Genomic DNA, 25,410 nt, shown 5'->3' on the forward strand with positions numbered 1-25,410 from the left:
CCACCCTGTCTCTGTAACCACAAATCCCGTCTCTTTTTCTGTGAATGTGTTTGTTTTTGAAGTATAATTGACCTATAACACTATGTTAGTTCCTGTTACACAACATAGTGATTTGATATTTCTTACATTTCAAAATGATCATGGTAAGTCTAGTTACCATCTGTTGCCATATAAAGATATTATATAATTACTGGTTGTATTACCTACAATGTACATTTCATACCAATGACTCACTTATTTTGCAACTGGAAGTTTGTACCTCTTAATGTCCCTCACTTATTTCTCTCCTCCCGCTCTGGCAACCACCAGTTTGTTCTCTGTATTTTTGTCTCTGTCTCTGTTTTATTATGTTTGTTCATTTGTTTTGTTTTTTATATTCTACATGTAAGTGAAATCACTCAGCATTTGGCTTTCTCTGACTTATTTTACTTAGCATTAATACCTTCTAGGTTTATTCATTTTGATACAAATGGCAAGATTGCATTCTCTTTTTATAGCTGAGTAGTATTCAATTTATCCATTCCTCATCCATTCATCTATTGGTGGACACCTAGGTTGCTTCTTTACCTTGGCTATTGTAAATAATGCTGTAATGAACATAGACTATATCTTTTCTAATTAGTGTTTTCATTTTCTTCAGATAGATACTCGTAAGTGGAAAATATGGTAGTTTTATTTTTAAGTTTTTGAGGATGTTCCATACTGTCTTTCACAGTGGCTGTACCAATTTGCATTCTCACAAAGAGTTCATGGGCGTTTCCTTTTCTCCACATCCTCGCCAGCACTTGCTTTTTTTTTTTTTTTTCTGATGATAGCCATTCTGACAGGTTTGAGGTGATATCTCATTGTGGTTTTGATTTGCATTTCCCTGATGGTTAGTGATGTTGAGCATCTTTCCATGTGCCTGTTGGCCATCTGTATATCTTCTTTGGAATTCAATCTGTCCAGGAATTTCCCAGGTAAGAATACTAAAGTGGGTTGCCATTTCCTGACCCAGGGATTGAACCCACATCTCCTGCATTGGCAGGTGGGTTCTTTATCACTGAGCCACCAGGGAAGCCCTACTTTGAAACTATCTTGATTCTGTCTTCCTAGGGCTTTTGTCCAGTTTCCAATTGAAATGATTGCATAATGATGAAAACTTGATGACTAGACTGGCTGAATTAGAATCTCAGTGTTGTTTGACCCAGGAAGATGTATTTTTTAGTACAATTTCCATTGCTTCTTATGCCACCCCCCATCAGATTTGAGAAATGGAATCTTATAGAACTGAGTTTGACCCTGAACGTGATCTGCCATTTATCTCACTCTGGCTCTGACTTGGACACAGTTAGCAGTGGGATGTGTTCTGTAAGGTGTGGCTTGTCCTGTCATTAGGCTGTGAAGTCCAGACCAAGGCTTCTCTTACATTTCCTTCTTGAGACTCACACTCCTAGAGGAGTGATGGAGGGCATCCAGGTGTGAGTCTCAGCCACTGACAAGCAGCCCGTCTTGATGACCACAGAGCCAGCTGCAGGTGATGCCTGGAATCCAACTGGACTGCGTGGCCTTCATCCCAGGGGAGCACATTTTCTCTGGACAGCTGCTTCAGAGGAAAGCTCTACCCTTCGCCCTGTTGTGACCCTCCCCATCCCCCCCTCCCCTGCCTTAAGCTCAGAACCTTCCACTACTCCCTTGTGAGTCAAGAGAAAACCTGAGCCGGAAGGGGCTCGAGAAGGATGATTTCAGCCCTCAGGCTCCGTCCTGATGGGAGACTGCCAGCTCACGCGTTGCCCTGCTTCTCCTCCTCCTGTCCCCACCACCTCCTCAGGACCCTTTGGGACATCCAGGATGGAAGTGAAAGAGTCCTTCCCCTCCCACTGCCCGTTCCTGGAGCCTCAGCCCTAGCTCCTTGGGGAAGCCAGTGACCTCAGCAGAGCCCTGGTGGCCAGAGGGGGCTGTGACTGCAAAGCCCTCTGGCGTCTTTGCTGTAAGCCTCTGTGGGGTGGGGCCAGGGTCCTCCTCAGGCTTCCCCCACCCAACTCTCTCCCTTGGGGTCATAGGGACACAGAATGCATATGTCTGCACCTAGGTCCCAGGTGTCTTTCAGCACACTGATTATGGTAGTTGACAGTTCAGTTCATTACCATCATTTTGTGCCAGTTAGTGTTTGGCTGAACCTTGTTGCTGTTTAATCAGTCAATCACGTCTAACTCTTTGTGACCTCATGGACTATAGCCAGCCAGGCTCCTCTGTTCTACGGGATTCTGCAGGCAAGAATACTAGAGTGGGTTGTCATTTCCTTCTCCTGGGAATCTTCCCAACCCATGGATCGAACCTGCATCACCTACATTACACGTGGGTTCTTTACCTCTGACCCACCAGGGAAGCCCTGATTGGACCTTGGCCCCCGCCAGAAACATTGTGGCCAGGCCCCTGCCTCTCCTGTGGAGGACAGCTTCCCTGACTCAGCTCTAAGTCTTGTGGGGGATGCTATGGGACAGAGTAAAAGGCAAGAATTGTGGGCTAATTTCCTACAAGGTTGTGTGGTTTTCTGGTTCTCTATCTGAGAGGCCAATCTCTCCACCTATCAGAGAAGGATTCTCAAGCCTGATTGTGTGTTAGAATCAGTTGGGGGAATGTTTCTTTTCTGTTTTCAAACAAGCAGTCCTTGGACCCATCCCTGTGCCTCTGGTGGCCTGGAGGTACCCTGCAACCTGCATTAGTATAAACCTCAGTTCAGTTCAGTTCAGTCACTCAGTTGTGTCTGAACCTTTGCGACCCCATGGACTGCAGCACGCCAGGCTTCCCTGTCCAACACCAACTCCCAGAGCTTGCTCAAACTCATGACCATAGAGTCAATGATGCCATCCAACCATCTCATCCTCTGTCGCCCCCTGCTCCTCTTGCCTTCAATCTTTCCCAGCATCAAGGTCTTTTCCAATGAGTCAGTTCTTCGCGTCATGTGGGCCAAGTGTTTGAGTTTCAGCTTCAGCATCAGTCCTTCCAATGAATATTCAAGACTGATATCCTTTAGGATGGACTGGTTTGATCTCCTTGCAGTCCAAGGGACTCTCAACAGTCTTTTCCAACACCACAGTTCAAAAGCATCAATTCTTCGGGACTCAGCTTTCTTTATAGTCCAACTCTCACATCCATACATGACTACCGGAAAAACCATAGCTTTGACTAGATGGACTTTTGTTGACAAAGTAATGTCTCTGCTTGTTAATATGCTGTCTAGGTTGGTCATAGCTTTTCTTCCCAGGAGTAAACATCTTTTAATTTCATGGCTGCAGTCAACATCTGCAGTGGTTTTGGAGCCCCCCAAAATAAAATCTGTCACTGTTTCCATTGTTTCCCCATCTATTTGCCATGAAGATGGGACTGGATGCCATGATCTTAGTTTTTTGAATGTTGAGTTTTAAGCCAACTTTTTCACTCTCCTCTTTCACTTTCATCAAGAGGCTCTTTAATTTTTCTTCGCTTTCTGCCATAAGGGTGGTGTCATCTGCGTATCTGAGATTATTGATATTTCTCCTGGCAATCTTGATTCCAACTTTTGCTTCATCCAGCCCAGCATTTTGCATGATGTACTCTGCAATTGAAGTTAAATAAGCAGGATGACAATATACAGCCTTGACATACTCCTTTCCCAATTTGGAAATAAATTTCCTAGTTTGAAATACATAAACCTCAGTTGGAGAATTCTAATGTGCAAACCAGTTTGGAAAATCTGCAGTAGATCCCCCTACCCCTCACCTTCTCGAGAACCTTGCTACCCGCATCCTCTGGTCTGGTTATATCCTCATCCTCTCCCTCCCTGCTGGCTTCTCCTCAGCAACCAAACAAGCTTGAGTTTCTCCCAAGGAGAGAGGGGTCCTCTCCCATGTGCTCGAATCCTCACCTCTTTCTCTCCCTGAAACTCTGATATCCTGCTCCCTGCTCTCAGCCCCTCAGCTTCTCAGACTCTCCCCAAGGCCACTGGTAACTTAATTCGTCCCAGGGCCTGCCTGTCCCCACTCCATCTCTGCAGCAGGTGACCCTGTCCACCAGCTCCTCTTCCCTGAGACTCCTCTGTGTCTGGGACACACGCTCTCACCTCTCTCTGATTGGCCCCCCTCTGTCCCCTTTGTGGCCTTGATGTCCCCTGGGTCTTCCCTTGAATTCCACCCCCTCCTGGGTGACCTTATTCACTTTGACGACTTCTGCTACCTGCAGGCGACCCTCCTGAGCCTGTCTCCAGCTCGGCTCTGCTCAGCCCATGAGTACCACCCTCACTGGGGTCCCCACCTGGTCTGTGGCTCCACATTCACCACATAGTGTGGGAAACCAGATACCCAGAGCCAACTGTGCCCCCTTCTCTCTTCTCTGAAATGAACAGGCCCCTCAATCTCCAGGACACCCCACCCCTCGTCCTGGGGTTCCTTCTCTCCCCTGCACCCACTACCATGCTTCCCTGCCTGCCTCATCTCATCTCACCTCCCAGACTCTGCCTTATCCCTTGTGCCCTGTCCTCCCCTTGGGAGTCACAACCCTGACCTGTGATTCCCCACTGAAACCAGCCTTCCCAGGGGCTGCCTGGTTGCCTGGAAGAGGAAGCCAGGCCCCGTAACAAGGCCCTCAGGGCCCCCCCCTAGTCTGACAGCTGCCCACCTCCAGCCCCGTTTTTCATCCCTGCCCCGCACGCGGCACCCTCAAGGTTCCCTGCCACCCTCTGGGCTTCTGGACGGACATTCTAGGTTGTCTTGGGGATGTTCTTCACCCCCTCCCCTTGACTATTTCCCATTGGCTTTCTATACCTTTCCCCTCATCACATTTGCTTCTGTGAAGTCTTTCCTGATAAACCAAACTTGATTCGTCACTGTTCGTTCTGGAACCCAGTATCCCCACCAGAGCATGAGCTCCCCACAAGGGACCCAGCCAAGTCTCCACCACCAGCCTGCACTCTCTGTTTCAGGGCCTGGCACTGGCTCAGGGTTGGTGCTCATGGAATAACTGGTTGGACTGGTAGGACTAACTGGTTGCTGTTGGGAGTGGGGGCTCTTTCTTTAGCAAGTAAGACTCATTTAAAATAATACCTCTTCATATGCAACTGGAGAAGGAAATGGCAACCCACTCCAGTGTTCTTGCCTGCAGAATCCCAGGGACAGCGGAGCCTGGTGAGCTGCTGTCTATGGGGTCGCACAGAGTCAGACACGACTGAAGCGACTTAGCAGCAGCAGCAGCAGCAGTGCTAAAATCATTTTTTAAATTTCCTGTTGAGTAGATTAAAACGATGTCTGTATATTATAAATCCATTCACTTGATGCTTACCTTCGATAGCATGTGCAGGCATGTGTGCCAAGTCGCTTCAGTTGTGTCCAACTTTGCAACACTATGGACTGTAACCCACCAGGCTCCTCTGTCCATGGGATTCTCCAGGCAAGAATATGGCAGTGGGTTGTCAAGCCCTCCTCCGGGGGATCTTCCCAGCCCAGGGATCCAACCCACATCTCTTGTCTCCTACACTGGCAGGTGGATTCTTTACCACTAGTGCCACCTGGGAAACCCTTCTGTGGCATATATTACCTCATATGGCAAAAGGGATGACATCACTGACTTGGTGGACGTGAGTCTGAGCAAACTCCAGGAGATGGTGAAGGACAGGGCAGCCTGGTGCGCTGGCAGCCCATGGGGGTCGCAAAGTGTTGGACATGACTGAGTGACTGAACAAAAACAACAAATGGCTAAAGGGACCTATCACCACTGTTTCCTAGTAAATGAAATTATTTATCCAAATTAACAACTAATTTGTAATTTATCCAGCTTGATGCAACTGCAGGTAATATATGTACATATTGTACAGGTTGGTATGTGACTAATGTGCTTTTATTTTTATACATGTCTTAGTTTGTCAATGTGGGTAAAAGAATAGTGCCCGAAAGTCCCTCCCACACCACACGCATGTTGTCAGCCCAGCTTCCCCAGCAGGTAAGCCTTGCTCTTTGCTGATGTTTCCTGTCCCCAGAGCAGCAGGCTGGCTAGGTCTCCCTGCCTCCCTGGCAAGCAACTAGATGCATGAAGAGGCTCACTGGCCTCTAATCAGTTTGGTAATTCTGGTGATATGCTGTTTTGGGGCAGAGGATGGGTTAGTTAACTAAGAATCTCTGAGTTCAGGGGTTTCCTTATGCTCAAATTTTTCATATCAGCTACATGTTAGCCTGAGCCATATGAAATTGCTGTTATTCAGCTACTCTGACCTACCAAGATGGCGATTTCTTATGGTTCAGTCTAGTAAGAACTTGTTCCCATTTCCTAGGCAGGATGACCATGGCGAGGCCACAGCTACAAAGAGACAGGGGGTCACAGAACCTCAGCCAGATCCCACTGAGTCAGGACACTGTTGGCCAGAGTCAGGGCACCGTCTGTGTCCGTGAAGGACATTGGCCTGGGCAGGGGTGGGGGAATGTGGAAAGGTTCAAGAATATTTTGAAAATCATTAAGGATGAAGTTTCTTTCCTTTTTCCCTCCAATTCTTTTTATTGTAGTAAACTACACAGAATGTGAAATTTGTCATCTTATCCATTCTTAAGTGCACAATTCATGGGCATGAAGCACATTCAAATTGCTGTGCACCCATCACCACCATCTGTCTCCAGAACTCTTTCATCTTACAATACTGAGGCTGTACACATTAAACAATAGCTCCTCGTAACCTCCTCCCCCCAGACCATGGCAACCAGCATCCTATTTCCTATTCCTATGATTCTGACTACTCTAGGTAACTCATATAAGTGAAATAATACATTTGGTTTCTTGTAACTGGCTTATTTCACCTAACGTAATGTCATCAGGGCTCATCTGTGTTGTAGCACGTGTCAGAATTTCCTCCCTTTTTAAGGATGTGTACTATTCCATGATATGTACAGATCCTATTTTGCTTGTCCATTCATCCATCTATAGACACTTGGGTTGCCTCCATGTTTCAGCTATTGTGAATAATACTGCAATGAACATAGGCATACTAATATCTCTTTGAGACCTTACTTTCAATTCTTTTGGGTATATACCCAGAAGTAGAATTCCTGGATTATATGGCAACTCTATTTTTAATTTTATTGAGGAAGGGCCATACTGTTTTCCTTAATTTTTAATGTAAGGCTGAAATACCCTAGACTGAAAAGAGCTCAGGTTTCTGCTCTGGACAAATCTGGGTTTAAATCTGGGCTCTAGTCTGTGGACAAGTCATTTAGCCTCTTTGATCTTTGGTCTCCCCATCTGTAAAGTGGGGATAATAATAACCATCATGAACTGTCATAAGAATTAGAGGCAGTGTGAGTAGGAGAGGGTGGTCAGATCAGATCAGATCAGATCAGTCACTCAGTCGTGTCTGACTCTGCGACCCCATGAATCGCAGCATGCCAGGCCTCCCTGTCCATCACCAACTCCTGGAGTTCACTCAGACTCATGTCCATCGAGTCAGTGATGCCATCCAGCCATCTCATCCTCTGTCATCCCCTTCTCCTCTTGCCCCCAATCCCTCCCAACATTAGAGTCTTTTCCAATGAGTCAACTCTTCGCATGAGGTGGCCAAAGTACTGGACTTTCAGCTTTAGCATCATTCCTTCCAAAGAACACCCAGGGCTGATCTCCTTGCAGTCCAAGGGACTCTCAGGCGTCTTCTCCAACACCACAGTTCAAAAGCATCAATTCTTCGGCGCTCAGCCTTCTTCACAGTCCAACTCTCACATCCATACATGACCACAGGAAAAACCATAGCCTTGACTAGACGGACCTTTGTTGGCAAAGTAATGTCTCTGCTTTTGAATATGCTATCTAGGTTGGTCATAACTTTCTTTCCAAGGAGTAAGCGTCTTTTAATTTCATGGCTGCAGTCACCATCTGCAGTGATTTTGGAGCCCAGAAAAATAAAGTCTGACACTGTTTCCACTGTTTCCCCATCTATTTCCCATGAAGTGATGGGACCAGATGCCATGATCTTTGTTTTCTGAATGTTGAGCTTTAAGCCAACTTTTTCACTCTCCACTTTCACTTTCATCAAGAGGCTTTTTAGTTCCTCTTCACTTTCTGCCATAAGGGTGGTGTCATCTGCATATCTGAGGTTATTGATATTTCTCTCGGCAATCTTGATTCCAGCTTGTGCTTCTTCCAGCCCAGCGTTTCTCATGATGTACTCTGCATATAAGTTAAATAAACAGGGTGACAATATACGGCTTTGACGAACTCCTTTTCCTATTTGGTACCAGTCTGTTGTTTCATGTCCAGTTCTAACTGTTGCTTCCTGACCTGCATACAAATTTCTCAAGAGGCAGATCAGGTGGTCTGGTATTCCCATCTCTTTCAGAATTTTCCACAGTTTATTGTGATCCACACAGTCAAAGGCTTTGGCATAGTCAATAAAGCAGAAATAGATGTTTTTCTGGAACTCTCTTGCTTTTTCCATGATCCAGCAGATGTTGGCAATTTGATCTCTGGTTCCTCTGCCTTTTCTAAAATCAGCTTGAACATCAGGAAGTTCACGGTTCACATATTGCTGAAGCCTGGCTTGGAGAATTTTGAGCATTACTTTACTAGTGTGTGAGATGAGTGCAATTGTGCAGTAGTTTGAGCATTCTTTGGCATTGCCTTTCTTTGGGATTGGAATGAAAACTGACCTTTTCCAGTCCTGTGGCCACTGCTGAGTTTTCCAAATTTGCTGGCATATTGAGTGCAGCACTTTCACAGCATCATCTTTCAGGATTTAGAATAGCTCAACTGGAATTCTATCACCTCCACTAGCTTTGTTTGTAGTGATGGTTTCTAAGGCCCACTTGACTTCACATTCCAGGATGTCTGGCTCTAGGTCAGTGATCACACCATCGTGATTATCTGGGTCGTGAAGATCTTTTTGTACAGTTCTTCTGTGTATTCTTGCCATCTCTTCTTAATATCTTCTGTTTCTGTTAGGACCATACCATTTCTGTCCTTTATCGAGCTCATCTTTGCATGAAATGTTCCTTTGGTATCTCTGATTTTCTCGAAGAGATCTCTAGTCTTTCCCATTCTGTTGTTTTCATCTATTTCTTTGCATTGATTGCTGAAGAAGGCTTTCTTATCTCTTCTTGCTATTCTTTGGAACTCTGCATTCAGATGTTTGTATCTTTCCTTTTCTCCTTTGCTTTTCGCTTCTCTTCTTTTCACAGCTATTTGTAAGGCCTCCCCAGACAGCCATTTTGCTTTTTTGCATTTCTTTTCCATGGGGATGGTCCCTGGAGAGGGTGGTAGTGTGTTGTAATGCACTATAGGGATGCGGTAAGTGGCACCTGTGTTAATTTTACTTAGTATTTCCCCCACATGCTCCTGTTCATCTTCTACCATCTTTCCGCTTTGGCTGTGTGTTTTAAATGGTATCATCTAGTGTTTATCTCATGCCTCACAGCATGATACATAAGCAGAGGCAGTGGATGGTGACATATACATTCTAATGGTCCCTATGTCCTATTTCCTTCCATGTCTGCTACTAAGCCCTGAATTCATGTCCCCATCATTTTTCAGTTCTCCTTTCTCCAAGTTTGTCTTTCTCATCAGACAGTGGTGGGGTCAATGCCTACCCATGCGTGAGAACTTGGACAAGATACATAATCCTCTTTTTAAAATTAATTAATTTATTTATTTTTGGCTGTGCTGGGTCTCTCTGAGATACTTAATTCTTGACTCTGAGTGTATGTGTGCACTTTAAAATGTAGGTTTTGTTATTATTAATAGTGAGCTATGGTGAGGCCAACAGATCAGGAAATGACAGCCATTGAAAAGGTAGTTTGTTACTCGCAGTTCCTAAGAGGAGAGGGCATACCACACTTTGGAGGTGCACATGTGGAAGGATCAGGGTCCATTAGGAGGCAGAGGAAGTTAGGGGGAGACATGGGTGGGAGCCTTTGCTGTGATTTCCATGGGAAGGAATGTCAAGACAGGTCAAGCAGGCTTAGGATGGGCTAGTGCTCCCCAGGGTGTCAGGACTGCCTGAGCTGTCTGGTGCCTGGCTCTGAGTGATTAGGGCAGAAGAGAGTAACCCAGAGGGTGAGAGTCTATAAAAGAGCAGTCTGGGTGTGCATTCTCGATTGTTTGTCTTGCATAAGAAAGTCATTTGCTATCCCTAGGAATTGGCTAGCCCTGGGAGGGGGATCTCTACAGAGTCAGCAAGTCTCCAGATACCAAAGCATCAGAAACACCAGGTTAATGCAATATGTAAGATAGTATGATAGACAGAATGATGCCCACCCCCAGAGATGTCCATATCCTGATCCCAGAACCTGCAAAGATGCTACCTTACATAAAAAGGAAGGACTTTTCAGATGTGACTAATTTAAGGATCTTAAAAATATGGGGCTTACCCTGGATTATCCAGTGGGCCCAGGATAATCAGAAGGGTCCCTATAAGAGGGAGACAGGGGGATCATAGTCAGAGGGAGAGGATGTAAGGATGGAAGCTGAGGTCTGAGAGGAGAGAAGATGTTCAGCTCCTGGCTTTGATGACGAAGGAAGGGGCCATCAGCCAAGGAATGTGGGCAACCTTGAGAAACTGGAAAAGGCAAGGAAACCATTGTCCCCCAGAGCCTCCAGAAAGGAGCCAGCCCCAAGGACCCATTTCAGACTTCTGACCTCCAGCACTGGAGGAAGGGCCATACTGTTTTCCTTAATTGTTGCTTTGATTGTGTTGCTTTAAGTCACTAAGTTTGCGGTAACTTGTTACAGCAGCCATAGGGAACTTACACAGATAGGAGGAACGCCAACTAACCTGCAGGGTTGTTATGGGGCTCAGAGCCTGTGTAGAGAAGAGCCTGGCTTGAGAAAAGTGTCAGTAAAAATGTAGTGATATTATTAATACCTGCAGGGCTCTGGGAAGTTTGGGATGAAGTAAGGACCACAGACACACCCACCACGTTGCTTTGTGCCTTGTGGCTGCTCAGAAAATCTCGGGCTCTCTGTCCCTCCTCTTATAGGTCTGGGGTGTCTGGGAGAGCCCCTTGAAGGAAGGGTTCTGGGAGATGCACCCTGGCCTGAGCTTACTCCCCTCTGCAGGCATCGTGGTCAGTGTGTGTGCTGGGGGTCATTTCCTGAATTTACCCTCTGGGTGGCTTCCCTGTCCCTTCAACGACTCCAGCTCCTACCTCTGAACTCTTAGGCCCTAAGGAGCTTTGCCAACACGAGGTTGGCGTCCTTTCTACCTGCTGCCTGTTGTCCTTTCAAGTGGCTGCATTGTTGCTCCTTAATGGCAGGAATGGATTGTTAGGTGACATCTGTGTTCCCCTGATGCCTCAGGACTGTGCCGGGTCCTTGGCCGCCCAGGGCTGTGCCTCCTCCAGGCTGGTACATTGGCATCTCTAGCGTGGGCGCCAGTGGTCTGAGCAGCAAAGTGCTGAACCTGAGTTGTTCCTCTCGGAGCTCCTGGAGGGCGAGCCACTGGGCCCCAGCTCATGATGGGCACACGTGCCGCTGCGTCTCCCAGCGCCCTCCAAAGGCTGTCCCCTCTGGCCTCTCACAGGGACGTTCATCTCGGCCTTCACCGTGCTGTGTGGTGCCCGCACGGACCTCCCAGACAGGCACGTGTGCTGTGTCTTCTGGCTGAACATCGCCGCGGCCCTCATCCAGATCCTCACAGCCATCGTCATGGTGGGCTGGATCATGAGCATCTTCTGGGGCATGGACATGGTCATCCTCGCCAGTGAGTAGCTGTGGGCCTGGGGCTGGGCCGGGATGAGGGGAGCAGGGCTGGAGGAGGGGTGGGGGCCAGGATGGGCTGGGAGTTTGTTTGTGATCCTGTTGGGGCTCAGGTGGGGGCTTCGCAGGGAGATCTGCACGGCTGGGCCTGCTCCTCCCCCAGGGGCTCACTGGTGTCCGTGGCCGCCTGGCCTGGGAGACTCTCCCCGCCAGGGGCCTGCAGGGTATCACGAGAGCACCAGTCAGGGACCTGAGCCAGAGGCATGAATAAGGAAGGGAGAGAGCACCTGTTTAGCTCAGACACACCAGGCATCACGTTTGTCAAGGGAACAGCCCGGTTGATAACACCGGGGTAGCAAGGGTGTGGCCCTCGTGAGCTCAGTCCCTTGTGCCTCCATCATGCCATTTCCAGAAAGAAGGAAAAGCCCACCGGGCATACTTGTGCTCAGGAAACCCTGTAACTGCTTTTTATTTAACAGCCAGAGCCGCATAATTTCAACTTCTTTTAAAGTAAGTTCTTTGTTCCTTGGTGCTAAAGCCTTCCTCTTCCTGATTTGTATTCAGCGGACCTTCACCAGTCACTTAACACAAACTTGATCCCAACACAAAACTGCCGAAGAAGACTTGATTAACATTTTAAAAATAACCCGGCGAGATCTTAAGACAGACACCTATTTTAAGCAGCCGCGCTCCTCACCCTGTGCCCCCCATGCCCCCGTGCACGTCCCTGTATTGTCACACGTTCTGCCTACCTCATTAGGCCGAAGCTCCTCACTCACATGGAGCACATCCTCACAGGCCCTTTGCCCTTCTCCCCACACCCCACGCAGAGAAGGCAATGGCACCCCGATCCAGTACTCTTGCCTGGAAAATCCCATGGACGGAGGAGCCTGGTAGGCTGCAGTCCATGGGGTCACTAAGAGTCCGACACGACTGAGCGACTTCACTTTCACTTTTCACTTTCATGCATTGGAGAAGGAAATGGCAACCCACTCCAGTGTTCTTGCCTGGAGAATCCCAGGGACGGGGGAACCTGGTGAGCTGCCGTCTATGGGGTCACACACAGTCAGACACGACTGAAGCGACTTAGCAGCAGCAGCAGTAGCAGCACACCCCACGCTCCTCCTGTGCCCCACACCTGACAAGACCATTTGCAGGTGGAGTGCCTGTGCCAGAGGTGAGCTGTGTCAGGGAAGAAGAGCGGGGGTAAGAGGGGAAGCCCAAGGGTCAGGGGGCTCTAGAATGATCTAGAATGATTCCTAGTTGACTCAGTCTGAGTTCAGAATCCTGTGAGCATCCAAGACCCAAGGCTCACTCAGATACCAGGGCCCAGCAAGGTTAGGGTCAGTGCCCAATCAAACCACCAGGCCAGAGAAAAGGCAGGTCCCTGAGCCTAAGCGAGCCCAGCAGGGCCGGTGGGTTGGTTAGACAGGCTGGTGGAAGCAGCTCCTTTCCCTGCTGGGGTGCTGGACTGCCAGGGCATCTCAGAATTAGAGCCAGGAGACAGGGATGGCCAGAGAATGGGGAGGGGAACACTGGGGGGAGCTGAGGAACAGTTGGATGATGTCCAGTCCCTCCTGGGACAGCTGCTCCCAGGGCAGGGGCTGCCCGTCAGCAAGGGGGTCAGAGAGCCTGCAGAGCAGGCAGAGACCGAGGCAGGTGCATCCAGCCCCCTCAGGGGAGCCCCGCCCCGGGAAAGGTCCACGGACCATTTCCATTTGTGGGGAGTGGGCAGAGCATCGCTGATAAGACAGATGTGCTGCCAGTCATCCTGTGAGTCTGGAGAAGCCAAGTCTGACCATTTCCCAGAGGGAGTTTGGTGCTTCTCTGAGAGGCCTGTTCCCAGCTGGAACCTGGAAGGGGCCCTCTGCTCTCAGAGGCTTCCTCAGTGGCTGATGGAAAGCCTGGGGAGGCTGCCCCATCTCTGCCCAGTATGAGCCCCAGGCCCCTCTTACTGAGTCATCTCCTCATCACACAGGTGTTGGGCCAGGCCCTGGGGCATGTTAGTGAGGAGACTTTCTGTTATAGCGGCACAAAGCTGTGTCGCAATAAATGTGTTGATGCCTAGCCTGATGCCTAGAGCTTTCTGGTATTCTCTTTTTGGGTCACGCTTGATACCAGACCCCAGAGGGTCTGTATCTTAGAGATAGCTTCAAGAACTCCCCTTCATCACCTCCTAGAGGAGGACACAGAGACCCGAGAAGGCAGATGGGAACCTATCGCTTCCTCACCTTCCGCCACCCTAGCTGTTAACTCCGCATCAACCCCTCTCTCATGGCTGGTGTGGGGGCCGTAGCTGGGCTGCAGGCTACTCAAGTGCTGGAACCCACCACCCCTCCCTTCCTGCCCCCTCCCTCCCAGTCCACACCTTCACGGTGGGTCACCTCCTTGGTTTCAGGAGTGCTGTATTTGTGTCAGACTTTTTAGAACACTGTTTGAGAAATAGACTTGAGGGCTGCACCAGAAAACCCACCACACCTCACTGCTACCCACTTATCCCACCTAGGCACCAGACTCGCTCATCCGTGTCAGCAACGGTGCCTTTGCCCCTTTCTCCAGAAAGTAAACCCACCTGCAAAGGATCAATAATTGCCACGGTTGAGATGGTGCTGTGGGCTGAGATCACCCCAAGCAACAATGGAGTGTGCATGTCTTAGGAACACTACGTTGAAAAGAATTGTCACAATGGACTGTCCTAGCACAATGTCTGGAGAAGACAATGGCACCCCACTCCAGTACTCTTGCCTGGAAAATCCCATGGACGGAGGAGCCTGGTGGGCCGCAGCCCATGGGGTCTCTAAGAGTCAGACAAGACTCAGCGACTTCACTTTCACTTTTCACTTTCATGCATTGGAGAAGGAAATGGCAACCCACTCCAGTGTTCTTGCCTGGAGAATCCCAGGGACGGGGTAGTCTGGTGGCTGCCATCTATGGGGTCGCACAGAGTCGGATATGACTGAAGCGACTTAGCAGCAGCAGCAGCAGCACAATGTCTGCCCTCGTAGATAGATGGATAAGGGGCTGTTGTTTCTCGTGTCACTCCAACCTCTTCCTGTAAAAATGAAGGAGACTTTCCAATTGTAACAACACAGGGTAATTTTTTTTACCTAGCATTACGTGAGTGTCACCAAGAAACGTACCATGGGGAAGAATAGATTGGGAGTTTGGAATTGACATGTACATACTACTAGATTTAAAATGGATTACCAACAAGGACCTACTATAAAGAATTTATTAATTAATTAAAACAATAACAACAAAAGAAACATACCATCAAGAAAAACCTCCTAAGGGGGAAATCAGAGAACTCTAAATCAAAGTTAAAATCAGGAACTCGCAAGGCTGCTGCTCTGCTTATATGAATAAAAATAATCAGTAAGTTAACGATAGTCTGTACTGGTGTGGCGGAGAAGGCAATGGCACCCCACTCCAGTACTCTTGCCTGGAAAATCTCATGGATGGAGGAGCCTGGTGGGCTGCAGTCCATGGGGTCGCTAAGAGTCCGACACGACTGAGCGACTTCACTTTCACTTTTCACTTTCATGCATTGGAGAAGGAAATGGCAACCCACTCCAGTGTTCTTGCCTGGAGAATCCCAGGGACGGGGAGCCTGATGGGCTGCCGTCTATGGGGTCATACAGAGTCGGACACGACTGAAGCGACTTAGCAGCAGCAGCAGCAGTACTGGTGTGGGTCAATAAATATTTGGTAATTGTACAGGAGCCTTTTTCAGCTATAACCAACCTAGATAGAATATTGAAAAGCAGAGACACTACTTTGCCAACAAAGGTCCGTCTAGTCAAGGCTATGGTTTTTCCAGTGGTCATGTATGGATGTGAGAGTTGGACTGTGAAGAAAGCTGAGCGCCAAAGAATTGATGCTTTTGAACTGTGGTGTTGGAGAAGACTCTTGAGAGTCCCTTGGACTGCAAGGAGATCCAACCAGTCCATTCTGAAGGAGATCAGCCATGGGTGTTCATTGGAAGGACTGATGCTAAAGCTGAAACTCCAGTACTCTGGCCACCTCATGCGAAGAATTGACTCATTGGAAAAGACTCTGATGCTGGGAGGGATTGGGGGCAGGAGGGAAAGGGGACAACAGAGGATGAGATGACTGGATGGCATCACCAACTTGATGGACATGAGTTTGAGTGAACTCCGGGAGATGGTGATGGACAGGAGGCCTGACATGCTGCGATTCATGGGGTCACAAAGAGTCGGACACGGCTGAGCGACTGAACTGAACTGACTGACCCTTGGCAGACATTGCTAATCTATCTTGACACTTTCTGCTGAATAGTCTTACCCGTTTTCAATACAGGGCTTCAGGCAGTCACTACTAATGGGTCCAAGATGTCTACAAGATAAAAGTCTGTTTGCCATTCCCTGCCTGAGTCTTTCCCAAAGCATTAGGTTTTATATATGTGACTCCTGTCCACATAAAAGGTGAACCCCACGGCTTAGATAGGGGCCAGGATGGGTCACTTCAACATCTTTAGGTTGTCACAGTCAAACCTGTCCTGTAGCTGTCCCTCCTTGGAGCCATCCAGAATTCGTCTTGAGGCAAAGATGGGTTGGGGGCAGAAAAGTGAGGAGCAGAAGGTGAGCAGAAGAGCGACCTTGGCTGAGATTCGGAGGGAAGAGGAGAGAGCTTCTTGGCGGTGTCTCATGGAGAGTGACCACCCCAGGGAGGGGAGAATGCTCTGCACTCCTGAGCCGAAGCCCACACACCCTCTGGGGCTGCCCACTGGCCACAGTGGCTGGTCACTGTGAATGCAGACTGCAGACCCCTTCCATCTCCCAATCCCCAGCATGCAGCCTCTCCCTTTTTATATTTCAGGCAGTCTCTCTGTTACCGACCAGGGTTCTTGGCCTCCTTAATCAGTAGAGACTGATAGGAAGCCAGATGAGAAATCAGGCAAGGTTTTATTGGGGGCCCCTGTTGCAGTAGAGGGGAGTGAGAACAAGTAACAGGTTCCCTTGGTCGCTCCCTGAGCAGAATGGTGAACTGATTCCTTATATGGGATGAAGGAAGGGGCAGGTCCAGGGTTCTGGCTGGAGGGGTGCCTTAGGTGGTGCTGTGTGCTGGGGACATGCATGACACCCTGCTTTTGCTCCAGATGCTTCAGAAGTGACAGTTGGTTCTTTTGGTCTTTTTGTATCTTCTTGTCCATAATTTGCCCCTACTGCTCATGCACATGCATGCAGTTATTTTTGATCCATCATAGTTCCATGGATAGAGGAGCCCGGTGGGCTACAGTCCATGGGGTCACAAAGAGTCGGACACAACTGAGTGACTTCACGACGATGAATTTCTTTGTATTTTGTTGCTCAGAGAGGGTTTGTCCGGGTGCAAGCACTGCAGCAAAGGGTCCCAGGTGCCAGGTCCCAGCTGGTCTCATGTCTGGCTTCTCTTTTTAGACTGTTTTCTCTTTCTCTTTTTCTCCTCTTCCTCATGCTGCCTCATATTCCTGTGTTTCTCCGAAGTTTCTCAAGGTGAGTCTGTTGGGGTGTGCACAGTTCTCATGCCTGGGCTTCCTGGACCCTCCCCTTCACTGCCCTTCCCCTACCCCACACTGCTCCCCTCCCCGTCCCCCAACTACCCCCCACTTCCTGCACACAAACACCCCGTTTCCAGTTGGCCAACAAGCTTCTATTTTTAGTTTTTTATTTTGGAAAGTGTTTAAACATAGACACAAATAGAAGGCCTAGTATAGCGAGTCTCTAAACGCCTAGACCAGCTTCAGCCATCCTCCACTCACGGCCGCTCTGTTTTCTTCTATTACTGCCTGCATCTGCCTCCACCCCCAACACCTTAACTTGATAAGTAACCTGGTAAATAAAGGGAGAAAAAAAAACAAACACAAGTCCACTGATGCTCCTCTGTGGGCTGACTTACCAGCTAATAGGTGTAACTACTCGGCAAACCCAGATGACAATTTCACCCTTAAATATCCCAGTAGATGTCTTAAAAAATAAAGGAACCGCAGTACCTTTTCATGCTCAAATAAACTAGCATCAGTTCCTTAATATCAACAGTGATCAAGTTTTTCTCATGTCCTCATAGTCACCACCAAGGCTTTAAAGGCTCGAAGCCAGCGGTCACCTTGGCCTGTGTCACAGGTTCACAGGTGTCCAACTGATGGAGCACGCCGGCCTGGCTCCTCCCTTCTGTATGCTGTCTTCCTTTTCTCTTCCTTCCTCCTCTCCATCCACACGTACCAGATGCCCATCACTTGGGGAAGTCTTCCTGGCACCTTCTCCCAAGGCGCCGCGTTAAGAAATGGCAGCAGGCCAGTCTGCCGGGGCCACGTTTGTGCAGTGGCTTCAGGGGTGTGGATTCAGGAGCACATTGATAACTTTTCAACCCCCAGCAGGTCTGTAACAGAAATCCTCCTCTCATGTCTCCCCGACTAAACCCCGAAATCCACTCTCTTCATTCATACCCTGTTTCCCATTAAGAAGACAGCGCCCTTGGGAAAAGCTGGGCCACGGCTATAGCAGTCATTCACACGTCTGTGTGAATAAGTTCTAGCATATTCAAGTCCGGAGGCACTGCCTGGAGAAATGGTGAGGGAAGTGGGTGTCTGACCATCTCTCCTCTGCTTCTCCCTCACAGGCTACAAGGAGCAGGGCATCCCACAGCAGCTGTGAGCCCGGGCGAGCCGCTGAGAAGCCCGGTGCCCAGGAGGGCCACGTCAGGCAGCGGCCGGCCCGGGGTCTTCACGTGTTCTCTTCTGCCGCTTCCTGGGTTTGGAGTGGAAAGAAGGGCATTTGAGAATACTATTTATTTTGAAAACGCACCTGCTTTTCTCAGCAGGCTCTGAGAGCTGCCAGCTCCTCCTGCTGCTCCAGAGAGTCCTGTAGCACAGACGCCCAGAGGGTATCTGGGTTGGGTGGGGAGTGGGGTGGAGGCGGGGATGCTGATGCAAGAAGCTGGAGTGCCCCAGGCTCGGGCCACCTCGCCTTGTCTGCTGCCCACCGTGAGGGTGTGCGGGGCGGCCAGGCCAGGCAGCAGTGACCCCGTCCAGGCGAGCAGGGCTCGTCAAGGGGCAGGACTGCAGTGGACACCTCCTCTGGGCCCCTGTGGGAGTGGTCTCCTGGGGCCAACATCCGGGCATGAGTAAGGATAGACAGATTCCTGCCTGGTGTGGAAAAGCCTGCTGTGCCCTCCACTGTCGGCAGGGATGGGTCCCTATGGGTGTCTGCTGGCCCCATGGCTGCCTCCATCTCCTCGCCACTGAAGTCTCCAGGTCTGGGCGGATCTGACCTTTGTTTCCCTGGGAAGAAGGCAGTGGCTCCATTCCTGGGGCAAAATTGCTGGAATTGCCAGATGTTCATGTACAAGTTCACCAACCCAGGTCCACATGGGCAGCCTTCCCCATTACACTCAACACTGTCTGGGGCCCATACTCCTTTCTCTGAAATCCTTAGGGCCGACAGGTCTCTGACTTCACACATTTTAGATCTGAGGAAGAGAAGAAACGTTTGCCATCCATTTCGTGACAGCCCGGCGGAGTCTGGACCTGCTCACACCATGAAACACGGGACCACTTCTGTAGAGGAGCATGTGAATAATCAGACTTATTAGGATCAATAAAACTGTAAATAGCTTCGCCTCAGTACAGGTCAGATTTTGCCACTAAATACGTAAGGGGAGAAAACTCACCATTTGAGAGCTTTAGGGGTTTTAGAATTGCAAAAAAATAATAATAATAATAATTGTGGACCCCTCTCTGAAAATCTTTCTTCTGCAAAAATCCTGCAAACAGAGGCATTCGGGTGACCTTGCTGGTGTTACACGGGGATTCCTCCTGTTGCAAAGGGATGATCGGGGCCTTTTTGACACCCAAGTGATTGTTACAGTCACAACCACCCGAAGATGTCTGATTCAAGATCAATCAGCAATTAAGAGAAAGGAGATCTAAATGACAGTGACAAAGGAGACATTCACATGTCTGCTTTCTTTTCGTTTTCATTCTAACTTAGGGGTTGTTAAAATGTGGGACTGGCCCAAAGCCAAGTTTCTGGCCTCACTGGACTGTGTGCCTCGGGGTGTGTTTCTCTCCAAGGGGCTTTTCCTATCTATCAAGGACTCAGTCAGAATTTGGCCAGGGATGGAAGAGCGGCCTGTGGCGCTAGCGGTAAAGAATCCACCTGCCAATGCAGGAGACAGAGACGCAGTTTCGATCCCTGAGTTGGGGGGATCCCCTGGAGGAGGACACAGCAACCTACTCCAGTATTCTTGCCTGGAGAATCCCATGGACAGAGGAGCCTGGGGGCTATGGTCCATAGGGTCACAGAGAGTTGGACATGGCTGAAGCGAAGCAGCACAGAAGAGTGGCCTTTTCTGGTCGTTTTCCCCTTAATGGATGGAAAGGCTTGGGGAACCGGCAGCTGGGTAGGCCCTTCGCTCCACCGTGCGCCCCTTTGGGGGCCACTGCGTGCTTAGTCTCCGTTCCTATACTCTCCACCTGGGGCAGTGGCCCACCCACTCCATCCACCGAACTTTCTAGTTACAGTCCTGCTGGGAGGTGGGTCTCAGGCTCCCTGTGGCCTGGATAGCAAACCGGCATCCTTGAAGAAATGGAACTCCCTGAGCCACTTGCTGCCCCCCACCTCCACCCCGGGCCCTGAATCAGAGGTGGGCTCTCCGCTCCTTGGCCTGATCCTACCCACCTCCCACCACCCCGTCCATCCCTTAGTTCTGAGGAGCTGCCTGGGGCCAGGTTACATGTTCTGGACACCTGGCAGTGTCTGTCTCTTACCCCTCCTTTCTTCCTGGCCTCAACCCAAGCCTTTGCAGCTTCTTTTCACGTTTAGAAGCCTCTGTGTTGTCAAGGCGTGGGATCGGATTTGGCTTTATCCAGAAAGTCAGAACCTTCTGCTGTGAGAAGACAGCATCCCCCAGGCCAAGAGGAGGGCAGGCTGGCGGCTGGTTGCTCTCGAGGAAGTGGCGTCGGAGCGCGGAGCCTCCCCTGGAGTCGGATAAAAACAGCTCCAGCAGAGGGAAGGAAGGCCAGCCCACAGCCCGGCACCCCCAGATAGCTCCCTGGAGTTCGCAGTGACAGGTGTCAGGTGGAGGCAGCGCCCATAGGGAGAGGTGGGGCTTATTTTCCTGGCATGGCTGGGGGCGGCTGTGAGGGGGGTAAAGAAGAGCTAGCAATTTATGTCTCATGTTTACTGACACAATTCAGACATGAGGGGAGTTTTCTTGAGTGACAGGTGTCACCACGAGTCCCAGTGTGGGCTGGCTTCATGCAGGGGTGTGTGTGCCTGGAAGGACATCTCCCGTCCTACGCCCCCTCCCCCAGATCCTTCCCTTACCTGTGGCTGCTTCTCCCAACTTGAGAACACACCAGCCTCGGGAGGCAGGCCCTTTCCAGGTAGACCCCTGCCCATCTTCTGAACAATGAGTCTGTGAGGACTGCCCAAAATAGTGTGGATCAGCTCAAAATAGTTTCGTCATTGTCATTAGATAAGGAACAGTGGCCAGTGTACTCCAAGTCCTCTGAGCTGGCCGCTCAGGTGGTTAGCTTGTCCAGTTGCCAAGTTATGTCTGACTCTTTGCAACCTTGTGGACTGCAACACGCCAGGCTTCCCTGTCCTTCACCATCTCCTGGAGTTTGCTCAAAGTCATGTCCACTGACCGTTAGATGGCCAGAGTTAATCTATGAAGCACCGGCCAACTAAAAAGCAGGAACCTTGTACGAGCAAGTGCTTGGTTGACACCCAACACTTTGGTTGGGTCTTGTCTCAAGGGTAATAGTCCAAAAACCCCAGGGTGCATTTCAGGTCCAGCCATAGATCAGTCAGAATTCCGTAGGACATTCCTAGGCCATGGGTACTCGGGACAGGGATCACAGGCACACAGAGAACCTCACAGTGAATGAGAAACTTGGATCAGAGTGGCAATTCCCTCGGGCTAGAGCAGGATCCTACAGCCAGCATGAGCCACCTGGCGGCCAGGGAGTGTCCTGTGGACAGTGGAGACAGTCCCCCTGGATCTTAAGATCTGAGTCCCCGACAAGACTTAGGGAAGGGCGCGGTCCCTGTGGGAGCCACAGGGACAGATGGCTCCTGGCTCCAGTCGGCACCCCTCCTGCCTTCTGTGGTGCTGGGGCAACGGGCAGGAGCCACCCTGCTGTGGCCTCGAAGCCAGCCTCTGGCTGTACGTGAGGGGAGGTGAGGAAGGGACATAGTGCCCTCCCGCTGCTGCCCTGGACCCAAGTGTCCGCCCACTTGACAAGGACAGCCTCCAGACGCTGGGCCCTTGCCAGGCACTGTGTGGTGCATTTTGATCTCCCGTGACCCTTACCGAGTGGCGGGGGAGGTGGAGTGGGGATGGGGTGAAATTTCAGTGTGCCGGGTTTTCAAACGTCAGAACTGAGGCACCAAGAGAGGAGGCCACGGGTCCTGCATCACACGCTCATGGCATGGAGCTGACTTTAGTGGCTGAGAGGGAGTCCTCGGCAGTGGGGTGGGTGGTATCTGGCCCACTCAGCAGTAATAGGGCACCACCCTGCTGTCACCACCCCAGGCGGCCCCCAGACCCACGCTCCTCATTGAAGGCAGGCCCCAAGGGCGCCCCGCACTGCAGTGTAAGAGAACGGTGGAGCCAATGGGAGGGGCTGCCTCCTAACAGGCAGGAGTTTTCTCGCTTTTCAGCTTTCCTGAGTCCCTGGGCCTGAGCTGGGGTGGATCCCCTCCTGGGAGGAGAGCAGGCTGTGGGCTGCGGGCCCACCTCGGGATTTAATACACCAGCTGTTTTTATCACGTTAGTGACATGGCAAAGAAAGCCTCTTGTGCTGTGTAAACCGCTTGGGGATGTAGAATTTAGATGTAAATTCTCCAGTTAGTGTCTGCAGGAGGTGTTCACTGTTACATTCCTCCCTGTTGCTGGTTGGTTTAGAGGATTTTCAACAGGCAGGCTGGAGGTGGCTGAGCCCTTTTTTGCTATGTTTTTTAAATTTTATTTATTTTTAATTGAAGGATAATTGCTTTACAATATTGTGTTGGTTTCTGCCAAACATCAATATGAATCAGCCATGGATATACCTATGTCCCCTCCCTCTTGAACCTTCTCCCACCGCCTTCCGCATCCCAAGGTGGCAGAGCACTTTTAAAGGACCAGTCCCCACTCCCCAGAGACCATGACCTCGTCTCTAGGATGAGCAGTTTGAAGCAGTTGCTGACCATTTGCTGACACACGCTCCTCCATGGAACCCAGCCTTTGTCTCCATGGGCTCCCTGTGCCAGCTTCCTGCAGTCCTATGAGTGGGGGCACCTGTTTTGATTTTGTGCATCAGCAAGCCCTCAGTGGGCACCAAATGGGCCAAGTAGGTCCTGAGCGTGGCTTTGGAGAAGCTGATCGAAGGTGCTGTCTTCCTGGCGAGCAGCATCCCAGGTGGGACGGCGAGGTGAGTGGAGGTCGGAGAAGGGAGATGCTCTCCAAGGCCTAGGGCTGAGCCCCCAGAGAGCTTGGCATGTGCTGGAGGAGATAGGAAGCCAGGCTGTCAGCAGAAGGGAGGCTGAGGTCAGCATGAGTAGGTGGCGATGCTTGGGGGCCTGTATTTTTCATCACTTTTGTTCCCTTCAGATTCTTAGAACTTTAGAAAATTCTTGAACTCACAGAGCATGGAGGATTATGCTCAGATTCTCATAGATCCACCCCAAATCCCCTGTGGAGAGAGGACGAGCCCCTCTGGTGATGGGTGGGGAAAACCCCAAACCAAGGTGACCCCAAATGCCCCACAAGCCTGGAGAGGGTGAGTTCCACCCTCAGCACTCTGTCTCTCCTACTGCCTTGTGCCTCAGTTTAACCATCTGTAGCTTGGGTACAAGAAGGGGCTGGGCAACTGCCGTTCTTCCCATTTCTTTCGGAGCCAAAGGGCTTGGAGGCTGAGCCTTGCCAGGTGAGGGACAGGGAGAGGGAGCAGCAGGCCCCATGGATTCTTCCTAGTAAAACCGAAATACTGCCTGCCCTCCCCCCACAAATTCCACTCTCCCTTCCTGATCCTGTCCAGGGCAGGGAAGGGGGAGGTTGACGACAGGGTCCCACTCGTGTGTCCTGATTTCTGGTACAGGTTGCCTCTTGCCTTGGATCTAGCTGTGAAATCTCCATTCCCCACCCCTCTTCATCCCTTCCTGGATTTGTCCAAATGCCAACCACCCAGGCTGGTCCAGACTCCACGGTCCGCCTCCGCACCTGCACTTTCACCCTGGAGCGAGCAGAAGCACAGACACACGCACACCCCTGCCTGTGCACACACTCACACCCACACACAGCGCACACGTGCACACACAGCTCCCTTCAGGCTGGGAGGAGGCAGGCCAGGGTCTGTCTGGAGACTCAGGGTTGGAAATTAATGTCTCCAGAGGAGCCCAGTGCCCCATCCGGGAACCATCTCCCTCCAGCATGGGCTCTGGTGGATGGCACATTTGGCCTCATCCCATGCCCAGATACCCACGCTTTTTCTTCTCTCTCCAGGACCCCTGGTCTTGTATCTCTTCCTCCTAGGGTCCATGGGCTTAGCATCCCCACCCTACCAAACCTGGCTGTGCCCATCCCCACACTCAGTTTGGCCTCCTGTGGGGGGGTGGGGGGTCTGCTCAGAGAGAAGGAGACAATGGTCTCTTTCCCAGCTCTTGTAGGGCTGCATACAACCCTCTCTTTAAGGTCCTTTTCTGTTCCCACCTCCCCACTGCCAGCAGCCCAGGTACAGGAACCAGTAAGAAGAGAAGGGGGACAGAGGTCACATCTGCCCCCACTTTCTGGGTTAGCACTTGACCCCTGTGCTAAGCAGGGAGAGGGTGTTGGTGGTTGTAGGTGGCCTGGACAGCCTGTGGTAGCATGTGGCTGCCCCCCATACACAGGCTAAGCTCCATATTGCTGTATGTGGTACCATTTTTAAAAAAACAACATATATAGAAAAAAGACAGATTCTATGTGTCTCGGCAAAATTCATATATGAATACGTGTTGTATTTGATTTATAATTTCTGATACCATGACTGGCTTTGTTTGGGTCTCTCTTCTTTATGTTAGATGAATCACCGTACATTTCCATTGTTCTCCAGCAAGACCCACTCTCTGATCTCCCAGGGCTTTCTTGTCTCTCTTCCGTCCAGACAACTGGGAGCCTACCCCACCACCACAGACTTCCCCTGGGATCCAGTGCTCCTATATTTTCCAGCCCACTGCAACGACTGCAGCTTTCCTCCCTTCTGAGAGAGGAAGAAAGCTTTAATGTCACAGACCTAGGGAAGTTTCCAGACTTACCTTGGCCCAAACCTTGCAGTCTGGGGCCCAGCCCTGCCTGCAACTTAGCTCCCCCATATCCTCATAACCGTGCCCACCTCCCCAGTGCCCACCTTGGCAGACCTGCCTGACCTGGCTGAGTCTCCACAGCATCGTCTAGGCGCTCACTGAGGAGGGTTCCAATTTCTCCAGCCTTTTCCCGGCTTTAAATGTGTCCTTCAAGCACCATTACTGTACATGTATTGAAAAATACCATGTATGACAATAAAAACTTGTGTACATATCTCCATGTACATATTTATATATTCCTATTATAAATATAGAAAGCATGGCATCTCTTTGACATTCCAAGTTTGTGGTTTTTTTTTTTTTAATCCCAAAACGATGGCTTTGGAAACCTTTTCTTCCTTTCCTTCTTTTCTATGTAATAAACATTCATGTGACCTTTCTGATGGCTTCTCACCTGCCTGTG

General features: G+C 50.2%; 1 protein-coding gene across 1 annotated transcript in view; it reads left to right on the forward strand.

Annotated features, from left to right (window-relative positions):
- STUM (stum, mechanosensory transduction mediator homolog) overlaps nucleotides 1–25,387 on the forward strand; it is a 68,455-nt gene extending 43,068 nt beyond the window's left edge. The window contains exons 2-3 of the mRNA XM_061382405.1: nucleotides 11,504–11,683; nucleotides 18,298–25,387. Coding sequence (XP_061238389.1) covers nucleotides 11,504–11,683; nucleotides 18,298–18,332 — 215 coding nt within the window. The 3' untranslated portion in view covers nucleotides 18,333–25,387. The remainder of the gene's footprint in view (nucleotides 1–11,503; nucleotides 11,684–18,297) is intronic.
- Nucleotides 25,388–25,410: the final 23 nt, after the last annotated feature.

Source organism: Bos javanicus, chromosome 16 (genome assembly GCF_032452875.1).
Source record: "Bos javanicus breed banteng chromosome 16, ARS-OSU_banteng_1.0, whole genome shotgun sequence".
Lineage (NCBI taxonomy): Eukaryota > Metazoa > Chordata > Mammalia > Artiodactyla > Bovidae > Bos > Bos javanicus.